At 40.0% G+C, this 27,527-nt stretch overlaps 3 protein-coding genes and 2 long non-coding RNA genes across 11 annotated transcripts; 2 read left to right on the top strand and 3 right to left on the bottom strand.

Moving 5' to 3' along the window:
- Window positions 1-333: 333 nt before the first annotated feature.
- LOC144206147 (rho GTPase-activating protein 11A-like) lies at window positions 334-5,748 on the bottom strand. The gene is made up of 10 exons (XM_077730928.1): window positions 5,270-5,748; window positions 4,550-4,617; window positions 4,324-4,420; window positions 3,989-4,245; window positions 3,590-3,753; window positions 3,115-3,492; window positions 2,901-3,033; window positions 2,637-2,745; window positions 1,946-2,063; window positions 334-1,869 (listed from the first exon to the last, which is right to left on the bottom strand). Exons 1-10 carry the CDS (start codon window positions 5,399-5,401, stop codon window positions 632-634), a joined length of 2,694 nt encoding a protein of 897 aa, XP_077587054.1. The 5' UTR covers window positions 5,402-5,748; the 3' UTR covers window positions 334-631.
- Window positions 5,749-6,129: 381 nt separating this feature from the next.
- Window positions 6,130-8,656, top strand: LOC144206459 (uncharacterized). Of its 4 annotated transcripts, none has more exons than XR_013328364.1 (7): window positions 6,130-6,270; window positions 6,442-6,527; window positions 7,596-7,820; window positions 7,928-7,998; window positions 8,132-8,258; window positions 8,324-8,411; window positions 8,584-8,656. It is a non-coding gene; the product is annotated as an uncharacterized LOC144206459 (long non-coding RNA). The 4 variants fall into 4 exon arrangements; XR_013328363.1 differs by having other exon boundaries at window positions 8,488-8,656; XR_013328365.1 differs by lacking the exons at window positions 8,132-8,258; window positions 8,324-8,411; window positions 8,584-8,656 and adding an exon at window positions 8,060-8,074.
- Window positions 8,657-9,516: 860 nt separating this feature from the next.
- LOC144206621 (uncharacterized) lies at window positions 9,517-11,566 on the bottom strand. The gene is made up of 3 exons (XR_013328405.1): window positions 11,248-11,566; window positions 9,702-9,761; window positions 9,517-9,619 (listed from the first exon to the last, which is right to left on the bottom strand). It is a non-coding gene; the product is annotated as an uncharacterized LOC144206621 (long non-coding RNA).
- Window positions 11,567-11,667: 101 nt separating this feature from the next.
- On the top strand, window positions 11,668-14,475 carry LOC144206620 (serine protease HTRA2, mitochondrial-like). 3 transcript variants are annotated; one of them, XM_077731681.1, is made up of 8 exons: window positions 11,668-12,250; window positions 12,325-12,529; window positions 12,688-12,882; window positions 12,949-12,981; window positions 13,275-13,383; window positions 13,464-13,533; window positions 13,609-13,704; window positions 14,303-14,475. In XM_077731681.1, exons 1-8 carry the CDS (start codon window positions 11,823-11,825, stop codon window positions 14,466-14,468), a joined length of 1,302 nt encoding a protein of 433 aa, XP_077587807.1. In that variant the 5' UTR covers window positions 11,668-11,822; the 3' UTR covers window positions 14,469-14,475. The 3 variants fall into 3 exon arrangements, with proteins under 3 accessions (XP_077587807.1, XP_077587806.1, XP_077587808.1); XM_077731682.1 differs by having other exon boundaries at window positions 11,684-11,789; XM_077731680.1 differs by having other exon boundaries at window positions 12,688-12,981.
- A 5-nt stretch (window positions 14,476-14,480) lies between these two features.
- hif1aa (hypoxia inducible factor 1 subunit alpha a) lies at window positions 14,481-27,105 on the bottom strand. Of its 2 annotated transcripts, none has more exons than XM_077731679.1 (15): window positions 26,748-27,105; window positions 20,937-21,127; window positions 20,699-20,850; window positions 20,459-20,543; window positions 20,277-20,386; window positions 19,608-19,801; window positions 18,722-18,828; window positions 18,480-18,627; window positions 17,683-17,984; window positions 17,421-17,599; window positions 17,204-17,323; window positions 16,171-16,403; window positions 15,992-16,091; window positions 15,758-15,845; window positions 14,481-15,672 (listed from the first exon to the last, which is right to left on the bottom strand). In XM_077731679.1, the coding sequence occupies exons 1-15, from the start codon at window positions 26,777-26,779 to the stop codon at window positions 15,509-15,511; spliced, it is 2,205 nt and encodes a 734-aa protein (XP_077587805.1). In that variant the 5' UTR covers window positions 26,780-27,105; the 3' UTR covers window positions 14,481-15,508. The 2 variants fall into 2 exon arrangements, with proteins under 2 accessions (XP_077587805.1, XP_077587804.1); XM_077731678.1 differs by having other exon boundaries at window positions 17,668-17,984; window positions 26,748-27,104.
- Window positions 27,106-27,527: the final 422 nt, after the last annotated feature.

The raw sequence follows: 27,527 nt of genomic DNA, 5'->3' as shown, positions 1-27,527 counted from the left end.
AAATGATAATACTAGTATAGGATACATATTGATGCCAATTCTTTTTAGGGTTCTAAACCATATATCCTCACAAGGATGGCAGGGGGTGCTGGAGCCTAGGCCAGCCAACTATGGGCACTAAGCATGAGGGTTTCCTGAATTGGTGTCAATCTCAAACTGTTTGGGGGGTTAATTTTTTGTTAATGACAAAACTATTCACTTGCCCTACAAGTAGTTAAGATTTTTTTCAAGTCAGGATAATTAGAAGAAACCAAAAAAAACGAAGGCAGTACTGCATTCAACGGCTATCCAGCACCCTCTAGCGCCAGCAATAAAATGACCATTGACTTTTCTTAGACTGATTTTATTGACATCAGTTTTGCCGAAATAGGAAATTAAGTAACAATTCAAAAAGAAACAGCGTAGTGTCTAAACTACAGAACGAAGATATACAAATCCAGACTTCAAGTCATCCCACCCAAAATTCAAAACCACTCTATATAATCTTAAACGTACTGAAAAGTACCGTAAGCAGAGGCACAATATTTTCTCCAAAGGCAATAAGACACAAGACAAGCAACACCGATCGTAGCTTCAAATAAATTAAATCCCACGAGTCAATTGTCACTGATGCTGGCAAAAGAAGCGTCGCCTACAAATCGACCGGCTTGGTGGCCGGCAGCAATCGCGGTCGGACAAGCGGGTTTCTGGGGGTCCCACTGGAATTTACCGTCTCGTCCTTCACGAGCTTGTGAGTTGCAACTGAATGCAGCAAGAAGGAGTCCACATTGATCTTTCTTTGTACCTTGTTGGTCACATCACTGAGGACAGAAGCCTTAACTTTAGCAGCAAAGGTGCTTGGCTTTTTGGGTGGGACAGGGGGGGCTTTCTTTTGAAATCGTTGAGTCTCACCCTTAGTGGGCTTAAGCATTGGATGTGGGGACAGGCCACTCTCCAGGCTCACAGCTCTTGTGGCTTTCAAGCTTCTCACTTCGCTCGTGTTTTCACAGGCTCTCCTGTTATCCCCCAGGAGCGAGTTGATCCTGCGGACTGCCTGACGCACGGGGGTGCGCTGGAACTTCAATGGCGACTTGACGTGTTTGGCCCCGGTGCCTCGGGGAGACTTGAGGGTGAGTTTGTTGAAATTCTGGATGTGGTCTGCCACGCGCAGGATGTGGCGCTTTGGAACATCGGCCTCAGGGAGAGGCGCATTCTCATGACGGTTCGTGTCGACGTTGGATGCCGACTCGAGGGCAAACTGCATTTCGGGTGGGATCACTGGTCTGGGGGAAGCCGGACTCTGAATATCCAAAGCCTCAATCAACCTGCTGTGTTGAGCCAGCCTGGGCGAGTCTTCGCTGGCGCAAAATGAGCCTTGAGCACGCCTCGCCGCTGGACTGCAATTCTCGACAGACTCCAAAATGACACTATTAATATGCAGGGGCGATAAAGCTTCCACGTCAAAGGTAACATTAAATTTTGGGAGAGCTGGAAACTTAGGCGTGTCCTGACTTGGACACCCGAACACAGGAGTCTTCGGCCAAGGGAGCAGGATGCTGTCTGAAGGCACTGTGTTGATGGATTCCCGCATTTCCGACATAGTCTCTCCTTCTTTGGGCGGGGACGTTACAATTGGACCTGGGATTTTGGAATCGGAAGGCAGGCTTTCCAGGCTTAACGCACTGGTGGCACAACACAATTTGTTGGGCGGACTTTTGGAGTCTGCAATGGCAGGTTCAGACACACAGTTGCTTTTCAGGCGCATAGCCACGGGTGTGTCAGGGAAGGATGCTTCTCCAGGCGCCTGGCCATTCCATGAAGCGCAGTGGGCGTCTGCCTCACACTGAGGGCTCAGCAAGTTGTCTTCAGACTTGCTTATGAACTTTGAACCTATGAGGGTTGGATAGTAACAGGTATTAGTCAAGCAAAAGGAGCAAAAGAGGCGAGTGCCCCTCCATGGACTTACTTTTTGCTTGCGGGTTTCTGGGCAGGAATGACAGATTGAACGCGGGGCTTTCTTTGGTGAAACAAAAACTGGTGGTGCTCTCCTGGCTGGCGAGTCGCCAACCTATGGACTCTGACCCCTACACCAGCCACCACCATGGAATGAGAAATTAAAGATGAAAGACACGTCAAAGCAGGATTATTAGTCAAGCGTTAAATGAGCCCACAGATGTTACACAGAATGCCACCATGATTGTTAATTCTATAACTTTGAGTTAGTTCTTCAGAGGATGGAAGAAATAGCCCAGTAGAAATGAGATCGAGGACTGCCTATGGTGGTAAGCAGCTTTTATTAAGTCACATTTAATATCTGAACATTAGTTTATCCATTTACCATCCACCCAATGTATCTAAAATAATTGCACCGTACAAAAGTTATACTCAAAGTATAACATAATAGTGTTTAGTATAGGAAAAGTGATCATTAACTGGGCATTAAAAATATATAGCTTGGTATCATCATACCTATTTTTAAAGTCTGACAATCAGACAGAGTATTCTTTTATCAAGTTTAAAATGATTAATTGTAAACTCACTATTAAAAAGTGCAAGAGTCTTCATGTGCAAACATCTAAAATGCAATTCCCCGCCTGATTTGAAGATGCCATCATTGTTCACGGATTGAACTGATTCTATCAGGCGAGCTCACTTACAATGTCTTTGTGGTTTCTCCCCAAGCTGAAACGCTGACGCAGAGATTTGCGTGGTACTTCTTGTTTGTTGACTTTGGGAGAAAAGCAGCCTGTTCGTCCAGATTCGACCCTTCACGGATCAGCACCACAGGCAATGTAAGATAAGAGAGAAAAGATACAACACATATTTATGCCTCTATAACCAGCTCAGAATACTAAACTATCTTTTGTCCTTATACATGATAATCCTGCGGGCAATATGGCGGCCTGATCATGTATGCATACCTGTTAACTGCGTGCCTGCTGCTAAATCGCCTGCTCTTCCTCCTCGCCGAAGCAGTTGACAGCCTTCCAAACTTCCCGACAGAAGGTATAGTAGTACTTGGAGTAGAATCAATCACCTCTGTTGCACCGCAAGCTATAGCAAGGCATAGCAGATATTCTTGAAAAAACCCACACAGCAGAATGTTTTGGCTTCGAATGAGCGATCCAAAAATACCTGATCCGGGAGTGGAGGTGCCGAACAAGGTATTGGGAAGTAATTCCATCCCTAGATTTTTCATGACAGACCTACGCTTCTTGTTTGAGAATCCAAAAGAATGGCCAGAATCCAAAGGCAGTTTACGCTTGGAAGATGGTGTGGTAATCACAGGCGTGATAGAAGAGAAGACTGTAAACAAAAATATGTTTACTTTTGTGCTAAAAGGGAACAACGTGCCCACTCCTGCAATCTTACCTCCTAGACTGCGTCTAGTCCTGTGCCTCATCTCGGAGTTTTGGTCCAGCTCCTGAAGCTCATTGAATGCAGGAGATGGAATTTCTGGATCGCAGCGTAGCATGGCTGAAACCTTCTCTTGAAGAAACTGTGGCAGAATTCCTGTATGTATAACACCCACGAAGGGATGCATTTTAGTTGAATGTACTGGACGGACTAAGGTAAAGAAAAGCAAGTTGATGTGTATGTGAAGACATACCAAAATTGTGGGCATGCTGGATGAAGCAGTGAACAACTGCCGTTTGCAGTCGGATGCGTTTTTCTGTGTTGGCGTTCATCTTCTCTGTACCTTCACCGCCGTGGAGGAGATTAGGAGCCAAGATTAGAGACAGGTTAGCGATGTCCATTTTATTCTCTGCACTCCTGAAATCAAACAAAAAGGGGATTAATTGGTTCAAGCCCTTTTTGCAATAGTGTTTAACTTATTGCATGACATTGACAAGTGATAGACATCTAATTCTTTCAATGCCATTGATCAATGTTTGTATATACAACTTCTCCCACTCAAACTGGATAGCACATCTATCTTTCATGCTAGAAAGGTTTAAAAAGATGGTATTTTTTGGCAACTGTTTTAATCATTTCACACCACAGGCACCTCTTGGAGACGTTCTGGAGAAAGTCGAAGAAGTGGCACAAGACACTGAGGCTCCTGTCTTGCAGAACGCAAGACAGCAACATGGTGGCAGAAGTGCGGTCTTCTTCGGTAGGGAGCTGCTGGGCCTTGAGGAAGGCCTCCTGCAGCTCGGCGGGTAGAACGGGTTCCGGCAGCTCCCTAAAGAACTGCTTGACTAGGCAGGCCACGTCACAGGGAAGTGCAGAAGACAGGCACTCCTCTCCTGAATCCACTTTGGTCTGGAAATATACAAGCAAACTTTTTTGTCTGTCCCTTTGAGAAGTCATGGTTGGGTCATTGTGAGCAAAGTCACTCACCCGTAAGGCTTTCAGACGAAGCACAGAGCCAGATTTTCGGAACAGGCCCTCAGTTTCGACATGAGCTTGCAACTTCATGCATGCGTCCACCAGAAACCTAGGAGAGCACAAATATATGCAATGTCATGGAATGCTTTGCGGCAATTGGGATGTGTTTTTTCCAATCAGTACTATAACTTTAGGGCTGGGATATTGGATTGTGGAGGAGAAAAAAGGAAAAACATACCTTGGCACATTCCCACGTGCCATGTTATAATACGGTAAGCTCTCCAATGGCACTCCGAAGACCTTCTTCTGGGGACCAAAATTATCAAATAGAGAGCCAAATTATATTTTCAAAATTCTAAAGTGCTGGCTGCTCTCTGTAATGTTCCACGTATACAGTAGTATATTCTTCAGTGACTTTCACTGATGAATATCAGTGTACTTTTATCATTAGTGGTTTCATTATGCCATTATAGAGGTATTTCAAATATGTCTTTTGGTTAGTACAGTTAGTTTTGTTCTCAGAAAAGGGACATGTACACACCTTCCTTTTTAGTTAACCCAAAAAAGGGAACTACGGGCTCAGTTAAAAAAAGAGATTTTGGTCATGTGGTCATAAATCTTGTGACTTATAAGCGCCAATTAAAAAAAAGACCTGAAGCTTGACTTTTAATGTCTTGTCTGTTCAGTATAATGTGATTTAAATAGTTTGGGGTCTCCACTTTACACTGTTTTTGAGAGAAAAACATTTGGCTTTTAACACTAATATAATATATAATATATTTTGTAAGTATTTTTACAAAACGAGAACACATTTGACAATACTCTGGGAACATATGTGGGTTCTACTGGTGTTCTCAAAACTATACAAATACCACATCTCTTTTTTTGTTAAACCAAAAGCTGCAACAATACGTTAAGGAATTCAGGCTATGATGGTGTTAGGATAAACTAAACTCACCGAGTTGATTGTTGCTGCTGACTTCACCGTTTCCGATTTGTTTTTGTTCCAGTTCTTTGTCTTGATCCCGTACGCGGAGCGCAGATGTTGCACAGCCACAAGACGAACCATATTTCTCTCGGTAAACATCATTTTTAACCACTTTGCCCCTAAACTACACACTATAAACAACTTTTAGCTTCTTAGCCCTAACGCGATAAAATTCCTTTGCCTCCTATTTCTTTTTTAAGACAAGCAAACTACAGCTATATCATCATTACGCACGCTTAAACAACAGCTAACTATGCAATTTGGTTTCACAAACCGGGAGAGTAACAATTACAAAGAAACAATGGAAACCTGGTACTTATCTTGTGGACTAAATAGTATCTATAGCCATTTTCTCAACTTCGTTGGTGAGTGGCTGCCTATTTCCGCAATGTATTCAAAAGACAAGCGGTACCCACTCCTTGCTCTCTAATTGGCTGGCAAAGGTTTGAATGTCATCCGATTGGTGCGTTTGCTGGTGAATCGGAAGATGCATTTATGGGCGTAGTAATGTTTTTAATTTTAATTTTTGTAACCACGTTTTTATACCGGTAGTGTAGTTGAGCCTTATTAAAAAAACATATTTTATGATCACACACATCGAGTATTAACAACAAGTATTTACAGTCCGATCTCGCCCCACGCATTGACCAATGCACGTTATTATGAAAACAATGTATTTTTCTTTTAAGTATTAAAGTCCAACCAAAAAGCATTTACAGCCCCTCCACACAAACATATACGCACTAATGCACGTTATTATGAAAAAAAAATATTTATTTTTTATGTGTCCTTTTTTTAATAGGCGTGGCCGAGGCCAGAGTTCAAATAGCCGACGTCAAACCCCGAAATGCCTGATGGGGCCCGGAAGCAGGACGGGCGTGCGTGCGTGCGGTCACTGCACAGCAGCTCAAAAGTGACTATTTGCCGACGAAATCCTGCCAAACTTCTCACAGAACGATGCTGCACCTTTGGTACATTGTCATTTGGGGATTTCGAACCCCCAGTTCTCGTCTTAAGAGTGATTTTTGACGCGATGTAGCCCCATGCGTATGCAAACAGCAAAATGTTTGCAAACAAATTGGCTACATTGCGTTACCGATCGCTCCTTGTTTAAAAAGAAATCTTTCTATTGTGTGTTTCAGACATTCGGCGAGCAAAGACTGCTGGGAAACATCAACAATGTGGCCAAAACGACCAGAAAGTAGCAGCTTGTCGACGCCATAACAAAGTGAGTCATTTTTAAATAGTTCCGATTCTCTCTATCCGTGTAATATTTAAATTCCAACAAATACCACTCAGAGCTGCCAACAAGGAACGTGGCACCCTACGTTTTTCATCCAGCCGGAGATATTTGACTGCCCCCCGGATGAACTAATCCGCGTTCCAGTGGCAGCTCTAGCGCTGTCTGAGGGTAATCCTCAGGCGCTCGTAGTGACTCAACAACAACGCCAGCGTTCAGGGCTTTGCGCAATTGGCTCGATTTGCATCATGATGCATTCAATTTGTTTTTAAATTGCAAAAAAATGTGGATAAGTCACCCACACGTCATTAGTGGATGTGTAAGGAACAAACGGTAATCCCTCGATTATCGCGGTTAATGATAAACTGTAAAGTAGGGTCATCCCTATTGAAGTAAATTTAAAAAAAATACTGTAGTGGCAAGTGAAGGAGTAGCTTCTGCTTGTAAGTTTCTATTTGGCTTTTCACAGCTTTGTGAACTTACAAAAAAAAATCTGGCATGTAGTGGAACTGAACATAAATTATAAACTTTCAGCCCCTTAACTTTTTAAAGACCCTAGGGCTTGGACCTGTTTCATAATAGTTTTAAATGTGGTTTTGACAAAACAGATTTATTTAATAGTGCAGGTGTCATTTTTGACTCATTTAAACGTAACGAGAAAAACAGAAGCTCTTTGTATATATATATATTTTAAGAATGAATAGATTTGAAATAATTGACTGAAAACTTGAGGCAGAAGTAGGATTTATTTTAACTTTGTAGGCCCCTGTCCAGTAATTTCAAATTTCCCACCACATGATCAAGATCCTGATATATTTTTGTGGAGGAAAACAGATGGATTGTTTTTTTAGTCTCTACAGCAGACTGTTTAATATTGCCTTTTTGTAGACAAAAAAGCTAAATGTAGGAGGTAGTTTTGTCAAATTTTGATGTTCGGTGCTAGTCTGTACTTAAATCTATTGTGCCTTCACTCCTTTTTTGGTTTTCTGAAAGGCAGAACCAATCAGTTTTTTTTCATTTAACTTTGTGTATTGACCCCCTTTTTTTGTTTTCCAGAATCCACCCAAGGGCGAGCTGGTTTCCTGCCTTTGTACAGAGGCCCAGGCACCCCAATCTGAGTACTGACCCTTTTTTTGTTTTCCAGAATCCACCCAAGGGGGGCCAGGTTTCCTGCCTATGTCTATCTCGACATAGGCAGGAAACCTGCTCCCCTTGGCTGGAATTCTGAAAAACAAAAAAGGGGGTCAATACATAGAGTTAAATGAAAAAAACATTTCCAAGGTATTACCTTTTATTTAGAAAAAAACTCATAGATTTGTTCTGCCTGAGCATATCTGAGTTTTTTCAAAATAAAAGGTAAGACCTTGTGAATGTTTTTCATTTTTGAGAAATCCACCAGGTTTCTGCCTATGTACAGAGGCTCTGGCACCCCCATCTATGCAGTTTTTCAAAATAAAAGGTGAGCCCTTAATGTTTTTTTTTTATTTAACTCTGTGTATTGATCCCCAGAATTCCACCAGGGGGACCTGGTTTCTGCCTATGAACAGATAGCCTCAGGAGCCCCCAATCTATGCAGTTTTTCAAAATAAAAGGTGAGCCCTTAATGTTTTTTTTTTTATTTAACTCTGTGTATTGATCCCCAGAATTCCACCAGGGGGACCTGGTTTCTGCCTATGAACAGATAGCCTCAGGAGCCCTTGAAGTTTTTCAAAATAAAAGGTGAGCCCTTCTCATTTCCTTTTTATTTAACTCTGTGTACTGACCCCTTTTTTTTTGTTTTCCAGAATTCCACCAGGGGGTGGAGAAGATTTCATTTTTTACAATGCTGGACCACCAACGGGAACCAGTCTATGAAGTTTTTCAAAATAAAAGGTGAGCCCTTCTCATTGCTTTTTGAACTAACTGTGTACTAACCCCCCTTTTTCAATTTTCGAATCTTCTCCACCAGAGGGTGGAGAAGATTCGATTTTTTACGATGCTGGACCACCAACGGGAACCAATCTACAAACTTTTTCAAAATAAAAGCTGATTTCCTGTTTTCCAGATTTCCTGCTGGTGACTAGAGGAATTACTTCATTTTATTTAAGTTTTTCAAAATAAAAGCTTTGAAATGTAAACATGTGTTGGTCTTTATGTAACAAAAAATGCAAGTCACAATTAAAGTTCAAAAAATTTATTTACAAGTAAACATTTGCAGTTCAGAATACTTAAGAAAACATTTGTAGATTCACAAAAAACAGCTAAACACTTAGAAAAAAAATGACAATAAAAAAGGGGGGATAAACACTTAGAAAAAAAATTGACAAAAAAGGGGGGATAAACACTTAGAAAAAAAATTGACAAAAAAGGGGGGATAAACACTTAGAAAAAAAATTGACAAAAAAGGGGGGATAAACACTTAGAAAAAAAATTGACAAAAAGAGGGGGATAAACACTTAGAAAAAAAATTGACAAAAAAAGGGGGATAAACACTTAGAAAAAAAATTGACAAAAAAGGGGATAAACACTTAGAAAAAAAATTGACAAAAAAAGGGGATAAACACTTAGAAAAAAATGACAATAAAAAGAGAGGACAAAAAAGGGGGGATAAACACTTAGAAAAAAAAATGACAAAGCAGGGGGAACATTTAGAAGATGAAAAAGGGGGATAAATACAGAAAATACATCTTTAAAAGGGGGAGGAATACTTAGAAGATAAATCTTTGAAAAAAGCATGGGGGATGAACACTTGGAAAATAAATTGTTAAAAGGGGCATAAATACTTAGAAAATGAATCTTTGACAAAAGCAGGGGGATAAATACTTAGAAAATAAAATTTGAAAATAGCAGGGGGGATAAACATTTGGAAGAGAAAATTAGGTGGGAATAAACACTTGGAAAATTTAGAAGAAAAAAAAAACTTTGAATTCTTGCTCCAACATTAAATGACAACCTTCTTACCTAAAAGATGTGGAAATGAATGGCCAGTGAAATGTCATCATGATTTATAGGCTTTTATTGAATTTGGATTTTCAGAAATACACAGACACCATATGATGCAAGAGAGACATCTTCAAGTGGGCATCCAAGATACCTCAGGCCTGTTGCGTGCAAGAAAAAGAGCAAAAGTTAGAATATATAGAGACTGGAGATTCAACTTTTTTCTGTGGGGCTAAGTTTTACCTTGATCAGTCCCCCTCTGTAACCTCGAGTCATCTAGGCACACAAAGCTGCATCTTGGTGCTAAACAGAGAAAAAACACACAAAAAAGCACAAGTTAGCATATATACAGCCTGGAAATTCAACAGGTAGGCTTAGTTTTTTTTTTTTTTTAATGGGAAGTAGTTTTTATCTTGATAAACAGTGAAAACTTGATTTAACCAAGGCATTTGGGGGTTGCCAACCAATTATAGCATAGAGAAATCTTACAAGAATTTTAATAAACAATCAAGATAAAGAATAAAAATAAGTTTACAGCCTGGAAATTCAACAGGTAGGCTTAGTTTTTTTTTTTTTAATGGGAAGTAGTTTTTATCTTGATAAACAGTGAAAACTTGATTTAACCAAGGCATTTGGGGGTTGCCAACCAATTATAGCATAGAGAAATCTTACAAGAATTTTAATAAACAGTCAAGATAAAGAATAAAAATAAGTTAGCAAGTCCTATTTCCCCTTTCCCAGACAAGGCGATTCAATATACAGACTGAGATTAACAGCTAGGACAAGGGTGTCAAACTCGGGTTGGTTCACTGGCCGCAATGAGGTCAACTTGATTTCATGTGAGGTGTACTATTTTTCTAATATTTAGATATTTTTTTCTATTTAAAAAACTGCATCGAAAGTCCTAAATGTTCAGTTTTTTATTGATTTAAAACAAATGTTTGAGCTTTTTTTTTTTCTTCATGAGGGAAAATATCTTGGAATAATTTGTTTTTCATTTCAAAAGGAAACAATATTTGGGGGAAAATGTTCAACATTGGCGTGGAAAACAATTTTTAAAATAAATTTATTTTTAGATTTTACAATATGCATTTTTAAACTTCAAAACACAAAAAGTGAAAAATGGATTAAAAAATACAATTATTGATTTTAAAAAGGGGAAGATGAGATAATATACATGTATAATCTTCATTTAAATTTGATCCTAACAGAAAGTCAGCACTCATGATTTACTTTCTCGGACCGCACAAAATGACAGTGGGCCAGATTTGGCCCGCGGGCCTCTACTTTGACACCGGTGAGCTAGGAGAAAGTTGGCTTCAATTTTGTATACGTGAATTATTTTTGTAAAAAGAGAACAATTACAAATCGGGAACGGGTTTTTAGCACTCAGAATGAAAACGATTACATACAAAACAACAGGAACTAAGTCGTGCCCCTGGATGCCCCTTAGTTCCTAGAATCTAGAGTGAACACTTACCGAGGAAACTGTCGGTTGATGTCTTGCGTTGTTTGATTAAATTTAAAGTCTCGCTACACGACTCAATAATGGAGAGAAAACGGAGAACATGCTTTTTAAGTCAAATCGTGACGCCAACACTAATGCTGACTAGACACGTGGTACAAAGTCGGTCGAGAAAAGAAGCCCATACTTAAATTGTCGACGGTGTGTTAAACCTGGCATTAAACTAAAAGATTTGTTGGCGTTTTGGGCTCAATTAATTGCTGAAAAATCTGCCGATCGCGTGATAAAAACGCATTTAGGCCAGTAAATTACTCAAATCCATACCTCGTTGGCGTGCACGGCGTCCACCATCGGCGTGGGGAAAGCTTTCAAAAGAAAGAGTTACTGCGCATGCACTTAATTAACTCCGCTGCTACGTCAATAGACGTAACCACGCCCATATTGTTCCGTCACATTGAAAGTGGAAAAGATCGTGAATTAACGGCAGAGGTATACGTACAGGTATAGAAATGCATTTGTTAATCGTTACAAAATATTTGTGTCCATGTGTATTTGATAGTCAAATGTATTCAATTATTATAAGGTTGAACAATCAGAGTTAAACAACATTATTCAGTACAGTATTTAGATTTATTTTTAAACGAATCCCACAATGAATGAGAAAAAAAACTCTTTATGTACTTCTACATGCCAACCAGTTAGTGGCAGTAGAGAATACTGAATTTGTTTTGTCAAACACTGTTGTTTAAAGCGAAATCAAAGAAGAAAACATCATATATTCGGGTCGCAGGGTTTGGCTTACTTGTCGTCACTTGTCCATCGAAAGCCTAATTATAATTTTAGTAACATTTCTTTCGCCATCAGTGGTGAGTATTTCCATCATAATAAATTAATGCAGTATGGCAGCGACTGTTGTCAGTCGGCGTATCATCCCGATGTTAAGAACTCAAACTTGGCGGAGGAAGGAGATATCAGGCACTCGGTGGGTGTGTTCGCTACCGACAAATAACAACGACGGCTCCGGCGATAACACCTGGGGGGCTCCGATGTGGGACAAAGGGGGAGAAGGGAGTGATCGCAAGCGTTCTCGCCTGCTTCTGTCCTTATCCGTGGGCTTGGGACTCTATAGCGCCGCGCTTCTGGACGGAAGAGAAGACCGCGGACCTCCAAGTGACCCCAAATCACGTGGAGCGTTCGAACGCCTCCTCCCTTCAGCCAAGTGCGCTTCCCCCTTCAAACCGGACACTCCTCGATATAAATATAACTTTATCGCAGATGTTGTCGAAAAGTCCACTCCAGCGGTGGTTTACATCGAAATTGTGGGAAGGTGAAGTTGAATAATTGTTACTTTAACTGTCATTATCGGTGATAAAAAGGTCATTTTTTGACGTTTTCTGACAGGCACCCATTTTCTGGAAGGGATGTGGCAGTGTCCAATGGTTCCGGCTTTATCATCAGCAGCGACGGCCTGATCGTGACCAACGCTCATGTGGTGGCCAACAAGAGAGGAGTCCGCGTCAAGCTCACCAATGGAGATACGTACAATGCATCCGTGCAAGATGTCGATCCCGTGGCGGACATCGCTACTATCAAAATATCCACCAAGGTGATTGGTTGCTGTCCTTGGTACTAGTTTACCAGCAATGGCCAGTGTTGACACAATCAATATTGAGATAGTGGAGTTGTTCCAGCAACAACAACAAAAAAAATGGCCTTTTTTCTTAAAAAAATGAACATGTGTAGTAACATGTATCTTCTCTGCAGAACGCTCTCCCAACACTACCACTGGGCCGTTCGTCTGATGTCCGTCAGGGAGAGTTTGTGGTGGCAATGGGAAGCCCATTTTCATTACGGAACACCATCACGTCAGGGATTGTGAGTTCTGTGCAGAGGGGCAGTAAGGAGCTCGGCCTTTCCAACCACAACATGGAGTACATCCAGACCGATGCGGCAATCGATGTCAGTAAAGATGTGTTGGCTGTATATTCGTGTAATGCCACTCACAACGTTTGTTTGGTTTTGCAGTTTGGCAATTCCGGAGGCCCGCTCATAAACCTGGTGAGTCTTTAATGCTATTTCACATCCATGTTTAAACTTTTTTTAAAGACCATTGAATGGGGTAAATTTAGTTGTAATTTTTGTTCTGCTTTGTATTATTAATCGTTTTAACTAAAGTGGTGTTGTAATGTTTGTTTTAAAAGTGCTTTAGTTTATTGATTTGGAAGGGTACACTGCCCTCTTGTGGCAACAGTTAACATAACATTACATTTATACCATAACGGCCACATTAAGACAAGTTGATAGCTGCAACCTAACCTATATTTATCAAGTTAATATGCTTGTTTCCACAGGATGGCGAGGTCATTGGGATAAACACTATGAAGGTCACTCCAGGCATCTCTTTTGCTATACCGTCTGATCGCCTGAGACTTTTCTTGGACCAAGCAGCTAAGAAAAAAAGTGATTTTCTTTCCTCATCCTTTCCTGTACATATCAAATTCATTGAAACGATGAAATATTCACTGCTGCTATTTTCACAGGTTCCTGGTTTGGAGAGTCTGGGACTAAGCGGCGCTACATTGGTGTCATGATGCTAACACTGACTCCGAGGTCAGCTCAAAAAAATGAAAAGTCCAATGAAGATATCACCTCAAACCTTTTTTTTGTTCTTTCCCTGCGCATTAGCATCATTGCCGAGTTGAAATTGAGAGATCCGTCTTTCCCAGAAGTGACACATGGAATTCTGATCCACAGAGTAATCGCAGGCTCCCCAGCACACAGGTATTTTTTTAGCCCCCTGTATACAGTACACCATATAGAATACAGGTAGAGAGAGTGAAATTCATGTTATAACAAAAAAGAGACAAAACAACAAATACTACTGACGAATCCTTGAGAGTGGTGGCCCAGTGGTAAGTCATCAGTTTCCCACTACTTTGGTCTTGGGTTCAAATCCCAGTGCATGCAAAGATTTTCCCAATATTATTCAGGTAAATGAATGAGACAAAAGTACAAGTACTACTACTTACTTTCACAGTGTGGTGGCCCAGTGGTTAAGTCGTCAGTCTACCACCTCTGTGGTCCTGGGTTCAAAGCCCACTGCAGGCAAAGATTTTCACAATATTATTCAGTTAAAAGAATAAGTTCTAATGCCTAAGTGTTTAAGTGTATAAGTATTCAGTGGTGGATGAAAGATTTTTTCAAAAAAATGACTAACACTCACCCCATTTCCTTGGATAAAACGTTTCAACACCCATGTTTAAGTGGGGCACGAGTTGGTGTAGTGGGTTGCACATACATACATGTATGTATGTAGACATACGTATGTATACATCTCCAAAAAAAGGCTGAATTTTGACTAACATTATTGTTTTGTCAGAGCGGGCCTGCTGCCAGGAGATGTGGTGCTGGAAATCAACCGAGCCAAGGTGAACACGTCAGAGGAGATCTACACAGCTGTGCGGAATAGTGATAAAATCACCATGGTGGTGCAACGGCGAGACGAATGCCTTCAACTGCAAATGACGCCTGAATACACAGAGTGACTTGCAAGTATGTCATGTTAGAACAAAATAAGTTTATATAGCATCAATACATGATTTGTATACAACTTGGGCAGGCTGAACAAAACCTTTCTCCTTTGACAAACAGATAAAAAATAAATGACAACAGTAATTAGAAGACAACCATTTAATGTTAGACCGCAACAAGAAGCATGGTATGATTACATGATTAATTGGACAGATAAAGACCACATTTAACCTAGAGATGTTGGACAAATCACTAATGTAGCAATGATTTCACGTTAGGTTAATTTAGCCTGTGCCAATTCTCCTAACTTTCGGGTTACGTGGAACACTAAAACTAACTGGATCACGATTGGAGGGAAACCAGTCATTTTGAAGCCAAGCAAACAATCTGGTGACTGAAATTTTAAAAACTGACGTGACAAGTGCGTGAATTTTACGCAATACATACGATAACACATACGGTCAAGTATCAAAGTGACTCACGTAATGGACTGCCATGCAAATGTATTCAAGGATAACACGATGACTAAATGAAGCCAACATTCAATTCAAGCAAATCTGTGAACTACATACATTTAAACAAATATGGAAGGACAAAATAAAACTTTAAATCCCTTGGACACTAGTTTAAAAAGGCTTACAGTAATATATATATATATTGCTGGTAATAGTTTTCTTTGCTTTCTTCTTTTTTAAGAAAATAGAAATTGTGCGACTGAAGCTTACATTACACTGCTGGCAGTTTGCGCCGGGTTCATGGTGGCCCGCTGGAAAAGGTCACTGGAGAGGCGCCGTGTGCTGAGAGACTCTCAGGAGGAGAGGAAAAGGAAACAAGAGAAATCAACAAATTGGATCCTCGCGTTGCCGCGCTTGCTGTGGAATGCTCCGAACTTGACGTGGTTTGTGTATGTATGTGCGTTTGTGTGTGTGTGTGTGTGTGTGTGTGTGTGCAAACAGCAGCCAGACTTGCCTTGGACGTATTCTGATACATAAATAAGAGGCTTTTGGGCTAGGTCAAATGAGGAGGACCTTTTAGTTTCCCGTCAAAGGTGGACTCAGTTGACGTGATCCAACGCACGGAGAAGTTCCTCCCCCTGGAGCAGATACTGGCGGCCCTGCAAGGGGGCGTTGACCTCGCAGTCATAGCGGGTGAGCTGCGGCAAGTTGAACAGGGATCTGGCTGCCTCTGACGTACTGCCCAACAGGCAACTCGCCAAATCTGAGACGGACAACAGACCGCACCTCGTGTTAATGACGGGACAAAAGCCATCGGCACAACCTAACGGCAAAGGTCTGAGATTCACCTGAAGGAAGCAGAAGCACCGTTTGTGTTGTGGCCAACTCAGCTTTCAGTTTTTTCCCTTGTTTCACATTTTCTTTGCTTGAGGATTCCTGGGAAAAAAAAACACCAATTGTAAATATGTCATTCTGTGCACCGCAAGATTAAAAGGCTTCACACTAAGTTATCACAAGTGTTCTTACATTCAATCAAGTTAAATGCAAATTCTCAAATCGTAACTTAAAGGCTTAGGCATTACCTGGCCAACTCCCTGTTGTTTATCATCCAGTTTTCTTTTACGCTGCGCATTCTGAGCCACTAGGGTGCGCAGTGAGACGTCCTTGTCCAGTTGGGGTGCCCTGCAGCACAAACGATATGTTACGTTACGATGCACTGCAAAAACGGGCCGGGGAGCAAAGCGCTCGAGTGCAACTTTACCTCTTGATGAGAATGGGGGAAGAAGGGGAAATGGCGACCAGCTCGGGGGTTGCCGGGGAGGCCGCGTTGAAGGGTAGGCCGAGATAGCGATGGAGATCCTGTGTGACGTGGGCGGGCGAACTCTCCAGGGCTTCGATGGGGGCACCAGACAACGGCTGATCGGTGCGCAGCTGAAAGTCATCATCCATGGGGATGTAGGGGGCCAACATCTCCAAGTCCAAGTCATCCATTGCCTATGGAGCAGAAGAACATCCTGCATGTCATGGTATGTTCTCTCTATTTAGAGTACTACTGTGCGATCATCGGGCAGGGTTATATATGTTTTTAACCTTACATGGTATTTATTTTACTCAGTGGCTGCCAATAACAGATAAACATCAATTTATTTGGAGTGAGCGAATTATCAATGGGATGCAAGGAGTTAAATACTACAAAAATATAGTGCTATGGGCCATAACGGTTTGTTTTTATTCATTTTAATGTCAGTTACAAAATACAATACGACTAGCCGTTTTTAAAAAATATATTAATGGCTCATTTCTATGGGTTTTTTCTGACACTTGCAATATAATGGGTTAAATTTGAAGTTAACTTTTTAATAGCTGTCAAATATAGTGCACACTGTCCCAAAAGGTTAAAAGGAGTTTTTTTTAATTTTATATATGAGTTAATTTGTCCCTCCAAGTCCAAATGAATCTTAGAAAAAACTTAGACATAACTCAATTTTTGAATTGATTAAACAGACCTGTCCCAAATGGTTAACATAGCAAGTAGCAGCAAACCGCAAAAAAACATCCTATTTAAAAAAGCAGTGTTGTGACATAATTTTTGCTTAAAAGCTAACTTAATAATGTTCAAGTGCTTGTGAGTAACTTTGAAAACTAGATTACGTTGATGTAACATTATGAATAATTGAACTTATGACTGGAACAAATTGGGTTTTGTGACATGTCTTGTTAGTTTCTAACACTGCTTCTCTGTCCAATTGTTTTGAAAGCCTTGCATCGAATTATGTGCTTGCGGGTGACATTACCTGTGCTGCAAAGGGGGTCTTGGGTTGTGTATCAATGGCAAAAAGCTTCTCCACCAAGTCTAGTTTAAAATCGGAGATCTCCGGGTCCATAGTTAGGCAAAAATCCGGAGGAGGTGGAACCTATAGAAGAAATTAGACCTCAGTCTTGGTGAACGTGGGGGAGATTGGGACTGCTGGATGACAGTAGAAACAACAGGTGGCTTTTGTTTTGCTCTACCTCTGCCCCATTGCGGACGATTGTCGACCCATTTCGGGCGTAGCCATCACTTTTCCCATCGACAACGACATGGTCGCTGGGTGGAAGAGGGGAAAGAGGCAGTGCCAACTTTTCACTGCTGGTGGGAAGCATCACGTCATTGTACAGCGGCACGTCTTTTAGCAGTTGGATGTCGGAATCTGTGGTAGGTAAAGTGGTGATCAGACAGTTGACAAATAAAAAAGGCCAAAGATTTGCGATTGCATACGGTGAGGCGGCGAACCGGGACAGCTGAAGTCCAGGGAGATGATGGTGTCCCCGGCTGCAGGCGCCAGGAGAGTCAAGGCTTCAGGTTCTTCCTTCAGCTGATCGTACAGACTGCTCACTGGCTTGGGCTCCAGCGCTTCTGTAAACCGCTTGATGACATCTTGCTCTGGGGCCATCTCTTCCTCGGCCTCCTCGTCACTCGGCGACGGCTCCAGTGGACAGCTCTTTGCGGTTTCTTCATCTTGCTGCTCGTCTTTGACAGGCTTTGCACCTTCCGTCTGCTCCAGAGACAAGATCACTTCCTCTTCCTGAATGCCACTGTACACATTGAAAAAAATATTTGATGACAACTGAAGACAAGTTTTCTTAGTACCGTATTGGCCTGAATATAAGACGCTGTTTTTTTGCATTGAAATAAGACTGAAAAAGTGTCGGCCGGCCGTTATAAATTTGAAGTCTAGACATTTTACCTATTCTGAATGATGGCAGATATCTTAAAAGTGAATTCTAAACACAGATTGGGGAATTTACATTTCAAAAGCCATTCATTTACAAATGTGATTGCACTTTAGTTTTTATATTAAATGTTCAGATATTAAGATGCTATAGTTTTTTGCATGATTTGAATGAGGCAAAATAACATGTTTTTTTTCTCTCAAATATATGTCAGATGTACTATGATTTTCTAGATAAAAAAATCTATTTTGGTGATCAAAAAGTCTTTTCTGAAATTTGAATCTTGAAAACTGGGGGAAATGTCTTAATTTCGTGGCAATACAGTAATTCCTGGTACTTTTCATGCCCTTTTAGTACCTGAGAACAAAGTTGACACAGACCACACATTGTGGCTGAGAGTTCTTGTTATTGTAGATGACTGTCGCTTGCGTTTCCACCCACACAAACCCTCCTCTCTTGGCCAGCATCCGGTATTGGCCCGTGATGACCTGGCCCTTTGCAAACACTGGAATAAACACAGGCACGTTTATGGTGCAGCTGCTGCTCGTAGTCCGTGCTCATCATCATCATCATCATCCTTCCAGCTGTAGGTTGCTTACAGTTGTGATGAGTCTTGGTAAGGTGGTCCGAGTCCAGGGCGTGATAGTACTCGTAAACAGAACGATCCAACAAGTCTTCCGGATCATATCCCAAAAGCTCAGTAATCCTGTAGGGTGGCAAAAGATAATGGTCAAGATTAACTATGCTCAAATGATTATTTTTAGTCATAAAAAAATATATATATATAAAGATCTGGTATCTATACATGTATATCACATTTATAGTCATGTCCTTCATGATTCAAAATGTCCAAATATGTGGACACCATGATTTAATTGTCATTTAAACAAGAAATAGTCTTATTTTTATGTGTGTGAAGTTTTAGAATGAATTTCAAGTATATTTTTAATACAATAAAATTAAACATGAATTAAATGTCAATAAAAATAAGGGTAAATAAAAACAATTATAGGCCCAATCACATTCAAAAATTGGTTATCAAATCCAATAACTTTTTTTTGTATTACTATTCTATACTAATATACAAAAACGTACTGTTTAATACATTTGTTTACTCAAAAAAATTGGTGGAAAAAAAGAGAATATATACTATTAACTCATTGCCTGCCATTGAAAATGGCAATGTGCCCATTTCATTGAAACTGGGGGCTTATTCTAAATGCTCAGCTTTCTGTTCCAAAAACAGCAGTAGACCTCCAATACATTTAGAAATGGAAACCTGGCAGCGACGACTCGCTGCCCACGTCACACAGTCAAAATGGATTGGATGTCTACCACCGTCACTGGCAGCCATTGTCTAAAATGGAATGCCCTAAAAAGGCTTAAAGTGGTGGTAGGTCAAAAAAGCAAGAGCCTGTAGCAGCACAAGGTGACTGTGTGACTCCAGTCGTGGCATGTAAAAAAGATGAACTAAATGTCACCGACCTCTCGTCACAGTATGTGAACTTCATATCCATTGTGTGGCGGCTGAGAAACGTCTTGGCATCCAAAGGCACCTCGATGTTTGAAGGGTGTGGAATAGGATCGCATATCAGCACCAGATAGGGAAGCGGGGGCTCCTTGGCAGTCTGCTCTTTGAGACAACGCTGTAAGAGGACGTGTCCAGAGCAATGGAGAACCTGTAGATATCATACAAAAGTATAGAGATGAAATTCCTACCTAGAGGGAAAATCATGCTCTTTGGGTGTGCTCTTAGGTGTTAAAATACAATGCCCGTTTGTCAGTTTTATTTATTTTCTTTTGGTCAAACATTTGGCACTAATTTTGTGATGATAGATAACTAAGGGTGAATTTGACAGTGGGGCTGGAATTATCATGATGTAAATTTGTAATCTGAACTCATCTTAATGTATTTTCATTTGATTTCATTTCATGGGCTTCAAGCAAAACAGCCTCCAAATGGCCTATCAGATGTCAACATACAAAATTAAAGCCAGATTGCTTGTAGATTCAAATAGAGTTTAGTACTGACTAATGGCCACTTTGCTCAGCATTTTGTTACCAGATACTAGTGATAAAAAACACTTGGCAACATGCACACTTTATCAATGTTTGACTTCTACTATTATTATTATGACTAAGATCTGAGGTTACCTTCCATGTAGCAGATTTGACGTTGACAGTGCGGCCCCGGCTAGTGAGCGTGCACTTCATTCGAAGGAAAAAGCTACGCTCTGTGTTTGGTTCCTTTGCCTTTTTGGAACCTATGATTACATAAAAAAGAGAAAGTCAAAAAAAAACATCTTTATTTAGTGAGACGAAAGAATGCACGGTACCTGTTTTGTGGACCAGCATCTCCCTCAGTTCGTCCTGGTCACAGGGGTGTATGTAGTCAAACACGCTGTGTCCAGTCAAGTCAAACTGGTGAGGTCAGACACACAATTTAAGGTATTTTAAGCTTCAGTAGTATACTTCTCTGTATTGAGAACCATTAGTAAAAAAAAAAATGAAAATAACAATCCAGCAGATTACATTCTCCATTCACTTAACCATGCCATTTACAATTGGTGACGCACCTGTGCCAGGCCGAGACACTTGTTGACGTTTTCAGAGAGATAAATCATGTCGCCATCTTCTGACAGCACCATGAGAAAGCCCTCCAGAGCTTTTAAGTAGGAGCTGTTCAGCTGTGTGTCCAACTCACTCTCCTCATCTGTCTTTGGCTCATCTGAATGGGGAAAGAAAGGCATTGAAGAAGTTACAGCGACAGCTAGTGTTGATTGTGAATACATCCATAAGATTTTCTACACTGACCGGTGCCGAGCAATTTCCTCATCCGTAGATAGCTGATGGTGAGCCGCATGACTGAGGCCTTGTCCATGCTGGAACTGATGCTGTGGGGCAAAGGCAGTTGCTCGGCCAGCTCGTAAAAGACCTCGGATTCCTTCCCACGCCGGCATCGCGCCGCATCTCTCGACTTTTCCTTCCTTCGCTCCGAGCTCACCCTGCAAGAAACAAGTGCATGCCGCATTGCTGATTTAGTACAAGTTTTTTTATTTGAAAAGCAACAGAATCACGTCGACAAAAACCTTGATCAGCTGACAATAATTTAATTGACTCCGAATAAAATTGTTGAATTGGGAAGCAAATTCATCTCACAAGCTATTTTTCCATTTAAGTTCATACTAAGGCTTCAACTATCGACTAGTTAAGTTGTCAATTATTGTATTTTTTTTACAAAACCTTTGAATCCAGACTAAGGGGTAGCCGATATGGCAAAAAGATCATATCACATTTTTTTACGTATTAAATTGCAATCTCCATTTTAACACAATTCTCTTCTAAATTGTTATTTTCCAGTGTTTTCCAATCCTTTGCAAAAGATGATCTGGGCTTCCATGGGAAATACCTTCCCAAGAAGTCAAACACTGTAATATTCGAGAGGAAATACATAATTTTACAAAATTGTAACATTACCGGAATTAAGTTTTACTATGTAATAATAAATTCGGATTTTCAGGAGAAAATTTGTACTACGAGATGTAAAGTTTTGTTCCTTTTATTGCTTATTTTTGCATTAAGTGAAGTGAGTATGAAAATTAAAATCCTTTAAAATTATTTGATTCTTGCTGATAAAACTGATGACAATGGCTTTATATTGGGGGGGGGGGCAGTCTGGAAATCCAAAGTGCATACATTTGTGCACCATCTAAAATCTGCTAATCTCGAAAGTGTCAAATGCCGAGACAGCCAAAAATGACAGCGGCTGGTAATAAAACACTGTGCAATATTTGAAATTGGAAACTTATTTGTGGATGTTGCCTTCACAGAGTAAATAATTCAGCAGTCTGAAGGGAGTATTATTTGCCACATTGTGGAGGAACTGATTTCCCAAGCCTTCACCCATCGATACTACAAACACCATTTCCAATGAAACCTGGACATTGTAGGAACCCAAATAAAAACAAAATAAAACAGACTTTCAATTCAGCTAAAGTAAATATTCAATGTTAAAACCGATGAACGTCACAGTGGATTTATTGCCACTAAGGTAAAAACACTTCACATAAGCAGGACAGGAGGGTAACTGAGCAAATAGAAGTTCAACAGTTATGGAATGTTTCTTAATGCATTTTAGGGACTTTGTCATTTCATCAAAAGTTAAACAGAATCTATGCAAATGTAAGAGGCAAAGCAAAAAAAAACAATATTGAAAAACTATCATCAAAACTGCATGACCTTCAATCACTAAGGCAGTAGTACTGCAATAAACAATGGCATTATTGTGTTGCATACCAAGACATGGGCTGAAGTACATTTTAGAAAACCTTATATCATATTAATGCTCATTTAATGCTATCCTAGGGAGAGACAATCAGGGTTTAAATCAAAATATAAATATGTGGAGCAACACAAGGATGCATGACTATAATAAGCATTCTTAGGCTAAAGTGATTACCACTACTTCCAGTTAATAGGTTTGACTGCTAACAATAGCCAGTAGCCCTCCCCAGGTAGATGTTTATCCTATATATTTATAGATTTTGTTTGAGCTAATTGTTTTTAACATAAGAATCATAATAAATGGTAAAAAAAATGCAAAACTTTATGATCATTACACTCAAGATTTTTTTTTGTTTGTTTTTACATTTTTCAAAGTATTTATTTGCTATTAGGATCATGAAGCGACCTTTAATAGTTGATAGCTTGCTGCCGAGATGCGACAACAAAAGTTTCCACTGTTTTTTCATTGGACTTCCACTGCTCTCTCTCTATATCAAGTAGTTCATAAAAAACAATATGACCCCAAGCAGAAATGAACACTTTCCCAGGCTAGAGAAGAATGTTACATAACAGGACTCATGCACACGGGGTCAAGCATGACCAGCAGTTCTCTGCAGTTTAACACTACAATATGAAACATGCACGGTTTAGAATGATTGTCTTCCTTATCATCTTCTGTTGCCAAATGCAGCTACGAATAAACACTGACAACGACTCTATGACATTATGTAACAGATGCCAAACGGAAGATTGGAGATTAACAGTGAATCAAACCAGTGTACAATGAAAATCCCTGGTTGCTTTCTGGGGTATGTCATGTCCAGCGGTGGACACACTTCCCTGGAGACCCATCAATCAGTCTTTTTTTTAAACTGATGGTAAATTTGTATTTGTTTTTACATTACATTATTCATTGGGCTGAAGGCCCGCTAATAGAAGGTCTGTGAGAAAACCCAGAAAATAGCTAAAATAATGCCGGGCCAACTGCCCTTTCTGTAACTTTGTAAAAAAAAAACTAGTGATGATTGAGTCATTATCTTTCAATAAAAGCCCGACTGTAATGAAAGGGATTTCTTGGTGTTGCCAGGAGCATTGTTGAAGAAAAATAGCCAACCCTAATTGCAGCTTTCTGTAAAAAAACAAAAAAAAAACTAAAAACAACAAATGACGAGGATCAACTCCAAGAATGAAAGGAGAAAAGTGCAGTGATGGCCAGTCATTATGTTACATTAAATTAAACCATTTAAATATGTCATTCAAGAAACAATAATGAAATTTTCATTAAAAATGACATCCTATGGATGGCGTCTTCCTATACAAGCCCTTAAAATTTGCTGCTGAGATTCATGATTGATTGCATGAACATTTTAGCTGGAATACTGTGAATAGCATTCTAAATTCACCTTTCTTACTAAAATGGCAAAGTATTTACTTGCTCAAGGTATCTGTCTTGCAAAGTTATCACTTGCTTATGTCTGCCAATACGCACTCCAATATTTCCAATTTTTTGGAGTTGAAACCAAACAACCTAACGTTCACATAACGTAAAAACGAGAAAACATCTTAAACCTGGTAACATTACAACTTTTTTATACTCCCAATGTTACTTCAATCTCCTAACATTATACAAAGAGCAGTTTTGTACTCAGACTTAACGTCGACAAAAGTTGAAGCTTGTCAAACCAAACATCCTAGAAAGCAAAAAATATAAGACAAAATCTCATAATATTATGATTTGAATCTCCTAATAATTCAATTCCAATCTTGTATTACGACAATTTCTCTCTGAACACTACAATGTATAACTTATAATTTTCCCTTGCACACCTGACCATCACTGACTGGTGTTCCGTGGCGCAGTGTTTGGGGAAAAACTGTTCCATGGTATCGTGAGCTCATTTGGCTGGCAGGAATTTGTTGACAACACATTGGACTGCTTCAGTTTTGAAGACAAAGAGGACATTGCCTGCCTTTTATGAGCGGGGGGAAAAATACAGAGGTAGTTCAGACTAGCCGGCACAAACAAAAGAGCAGGGGGGATGTTAGGAATGCTGGCCAACCAAATGACAGGAGGCGACATCTGAAGTTTGACTCTCAGTCTATACTCAAGTGGAAATTTTATCAAGTGGTCTCAGTGCCCAAAGACACACACTCAAATACGGTTAACTGCACAGCACAATTCCTGAAGTGTTTGTCATATTAACAGCAAGGTAACATTTTTGGCACTATTTTGTACAACAACACATTTGGAATTTGTTTTATTTTGTCAGAAAGTTTGGTTAGGTATGAGTCCATGGATTAGATCATTTCCTTTTTAGCGAAAGGGTAGCATAATACAAGGTATTACTAAGTGAAAACTCGGATAGAAAGTACTCTTTTTTTTCAACGTCTTCAATAGTCACATTCACTATGTTCACACTTGATTGGTTAAGCTCAAATTCCAACGCAACACAAATTTGGCAACTGCTTCTGACGTCAATCCTCGGTGATTAAAAGATGAGGCAGAAATAATACCACAAAGTAGTTCTGTCTAACATAACTTCCATCAAACCTAAGTACCTCTACAACCAAGCCATTAAACTATACAATATAATAAATAAGAGCAATACAAAAATGCCAAACACATTTTTTGAAAGCTATTCTTTGTGACATGAAAAGAATTGCCAAGATGAAATACTTGTTACGACATTAAACCTGTATAATCAGTTGGAGTTTTTTATATAATATGGTTGCTCACCCTCTCAAATTTAATGATGTGTCTGTACTCAAGTTCAGTTGTCTTATCAAATTGTTTTTGCTTCCCTCAAAAAGGGCAAACAAAGACTTTTTTGGAACTCTTGACAATTGAATTCACCTTGACTCAGGCTTTATTTCCAGCAAAAGAAAAAAACAGCATCTTGCCCCAGCCACAATATTTCCAAAGTTGCTGTAGTGATTGTACCAAAAATGTCTTTTAGAAATGTGGGCCAACATAGCTATAACTTGGGTTTCTTTATTGTGTAGAAGTGTAAAATCTTTTTTTTTCCAAGGTTTGGTCCTCTGTCTTGCCATCCTCCCTTAAAACTCCAACATGTAATAACAGATTGTTGTCAAAAGTGCTATAAGAAACTAATTATTGCAGAAACATTTGCTCCAAAGTTACCGTCATGACAGCCACTGACCCGTTTTCTTTTTGAGTGTAGTGTTTTTGCACTGTCACATTTGTTCCTTGTTGTAAACTTGTTGATAAGTATTTAATCACTCTGTACTTTAGTACATTAAATTCTTTTGTACTACTCTTCTATTATCTTTCAACCAGTGCGATAAAGCAGATGCCTTAGAAGCATTCTACGGTAACTATAACTACAAAAATGTCATGTAAAACTATTAGAATACCAGAGGTTTGGTTAATAAAAGGAGATTTATAATCCGAAGGAGCTCTTCACATTGCAAGTCACAGTACTTTTACAAGAGGGAAATCTGGCATCGAGAGAGCGGTGGGTAGACTTTTTATAGGCACTGGAGTTTGTTAAATACACAGAGGATTATCAGACGAGTATTTCGACCTTCACAAGGGACAGTGTGTCACATTTCAACCTGGCAGGAGGAGGTTTTGCTGAAAAAGGGACAAAATCAAAAACAACAGTTATTTGTATACACAGGGAAATCACTTCTGGTTTTTTTTCTTGTCCGTCTTCATACAATCCGATAAGGAAATGGAAATCACATCAAAACTACTTTAACACAGTAGGAATGAGTAGATCTTCTTTCACGACACTTTAACACAGTAGATCTTTTATGACTGGTTTGTCAATAAAAACACATTGACACAAAACATCAAGCAAATACAAATACAGTTATTGTCGACATAATGTTGACTGATGGGTTTTCAAGGTTTACCACTGGAAAATTAACAATTGAAAACTTAGATCAATAACCCACGATGAATATATAATGTTGCCAAACGACAACTTGTATATATTTAATAAGCAATATACTAAGGGTCATTAAACGCAACGTCAAACCCAAACAGCAGCCTTTACAATGATAAAACGTGTCACCCAAACTAGCCAGTCTCGACAATCAAACGTCGCAAAATAACTATTAAGACATTTTTTGCAATATACATTTAATTATTAAACAATAAAAGATATGCATACGGGAAACAAAGTAACCAGGACCAACAAAGGAGCGTCAAAAGCTCGCTGTATAAACACTGAAGGCAAAGCTAACCAAGTAAGCCATTAGCTACCAACACATTAGGAGATCTTTAAACGCACCATCAATCATTTAAAACCCCCAAATTCATTCAAATATTTCTAACAGTCAATCAGCGGAATGAAAGGAAAATGATAACGTTACCTTTTCTTTTCAGGTACAATTCCTGTGTCCATTTCAGGACCGAAAGAGCAGAGTTGAGTCGCTCAATCGGAATCAAGCCGTCTCCGCCACACCGTCGACAACAAATAAAGCCGATCGCCAGTCGATTCTCGCCAAGGTGGTCTCAAAGCCCCCGAAGTTGCGTATTTTGGCCCGGGAACAAGTATCTTCTCCGTTACTTAGATGCAGGCCATTCGTCGGTAGTAGTAAGCGTAGCGTTTGCCACGCTGGAGAGCTGAAAACCGGAACTCCAGAGTGCAGGATTACTCAGTCCCCTCCCCCTTGTCGCGGGGACGCGCAATCACATGCTCCAATGCCTCGTGTGCGCGCCCAGCATATCATGTTCGGTCGTGCAACAATACAATTACGGCTCCCTTGCAGACGGGTTTAAATGGATTGGCCCTCTAGTAGTACACATAGCTCTCGAGCCGCATGCGGCTCCTGGCCAAAGTGACTGCTTATATTTTCATTTCATGGTCCTCTTGTTTTATTCTCTCTTTAAAACACACCCATAATAATCAGGGCACATTAAAAACAAATAATAAGTATTCATACATTCATTTACAACAATGCATGGCCTTGTAAGGTTCACAGGGTGCTGCAGCCTCTCCCAATCGAACGGGCAAATGTCGGACTCCATCCTAAACTGGTCGCCAATCAGTCATGGGGAACAAATAGAGAGATACAACCATTCACGCTCACTATCACTCCGTCTCTGAGTGGGAATTGATTATAGAAGTCAGGTAAAAGAACCACTACTAT

Source organism: Stigmatopora nigra, chromosome 13, assembly GCF_051989575.1.
Source record: "Stigmatopora nigra isolate UIUO_SnigA chromosome 13, RoL_Snig_1.1, whole genome shotgun sequence".
NCBI lineage: Eukaryota > Metazoa > Chordata > Actinopteri > Syngnathiformes > Syngnathidae > Stigmatopora > Stigmatopora nigra.
Note: the sequence above shows the minus strand (reverse complement) of the source record. Positions and strands in the feature narration are given on the sequence as shown.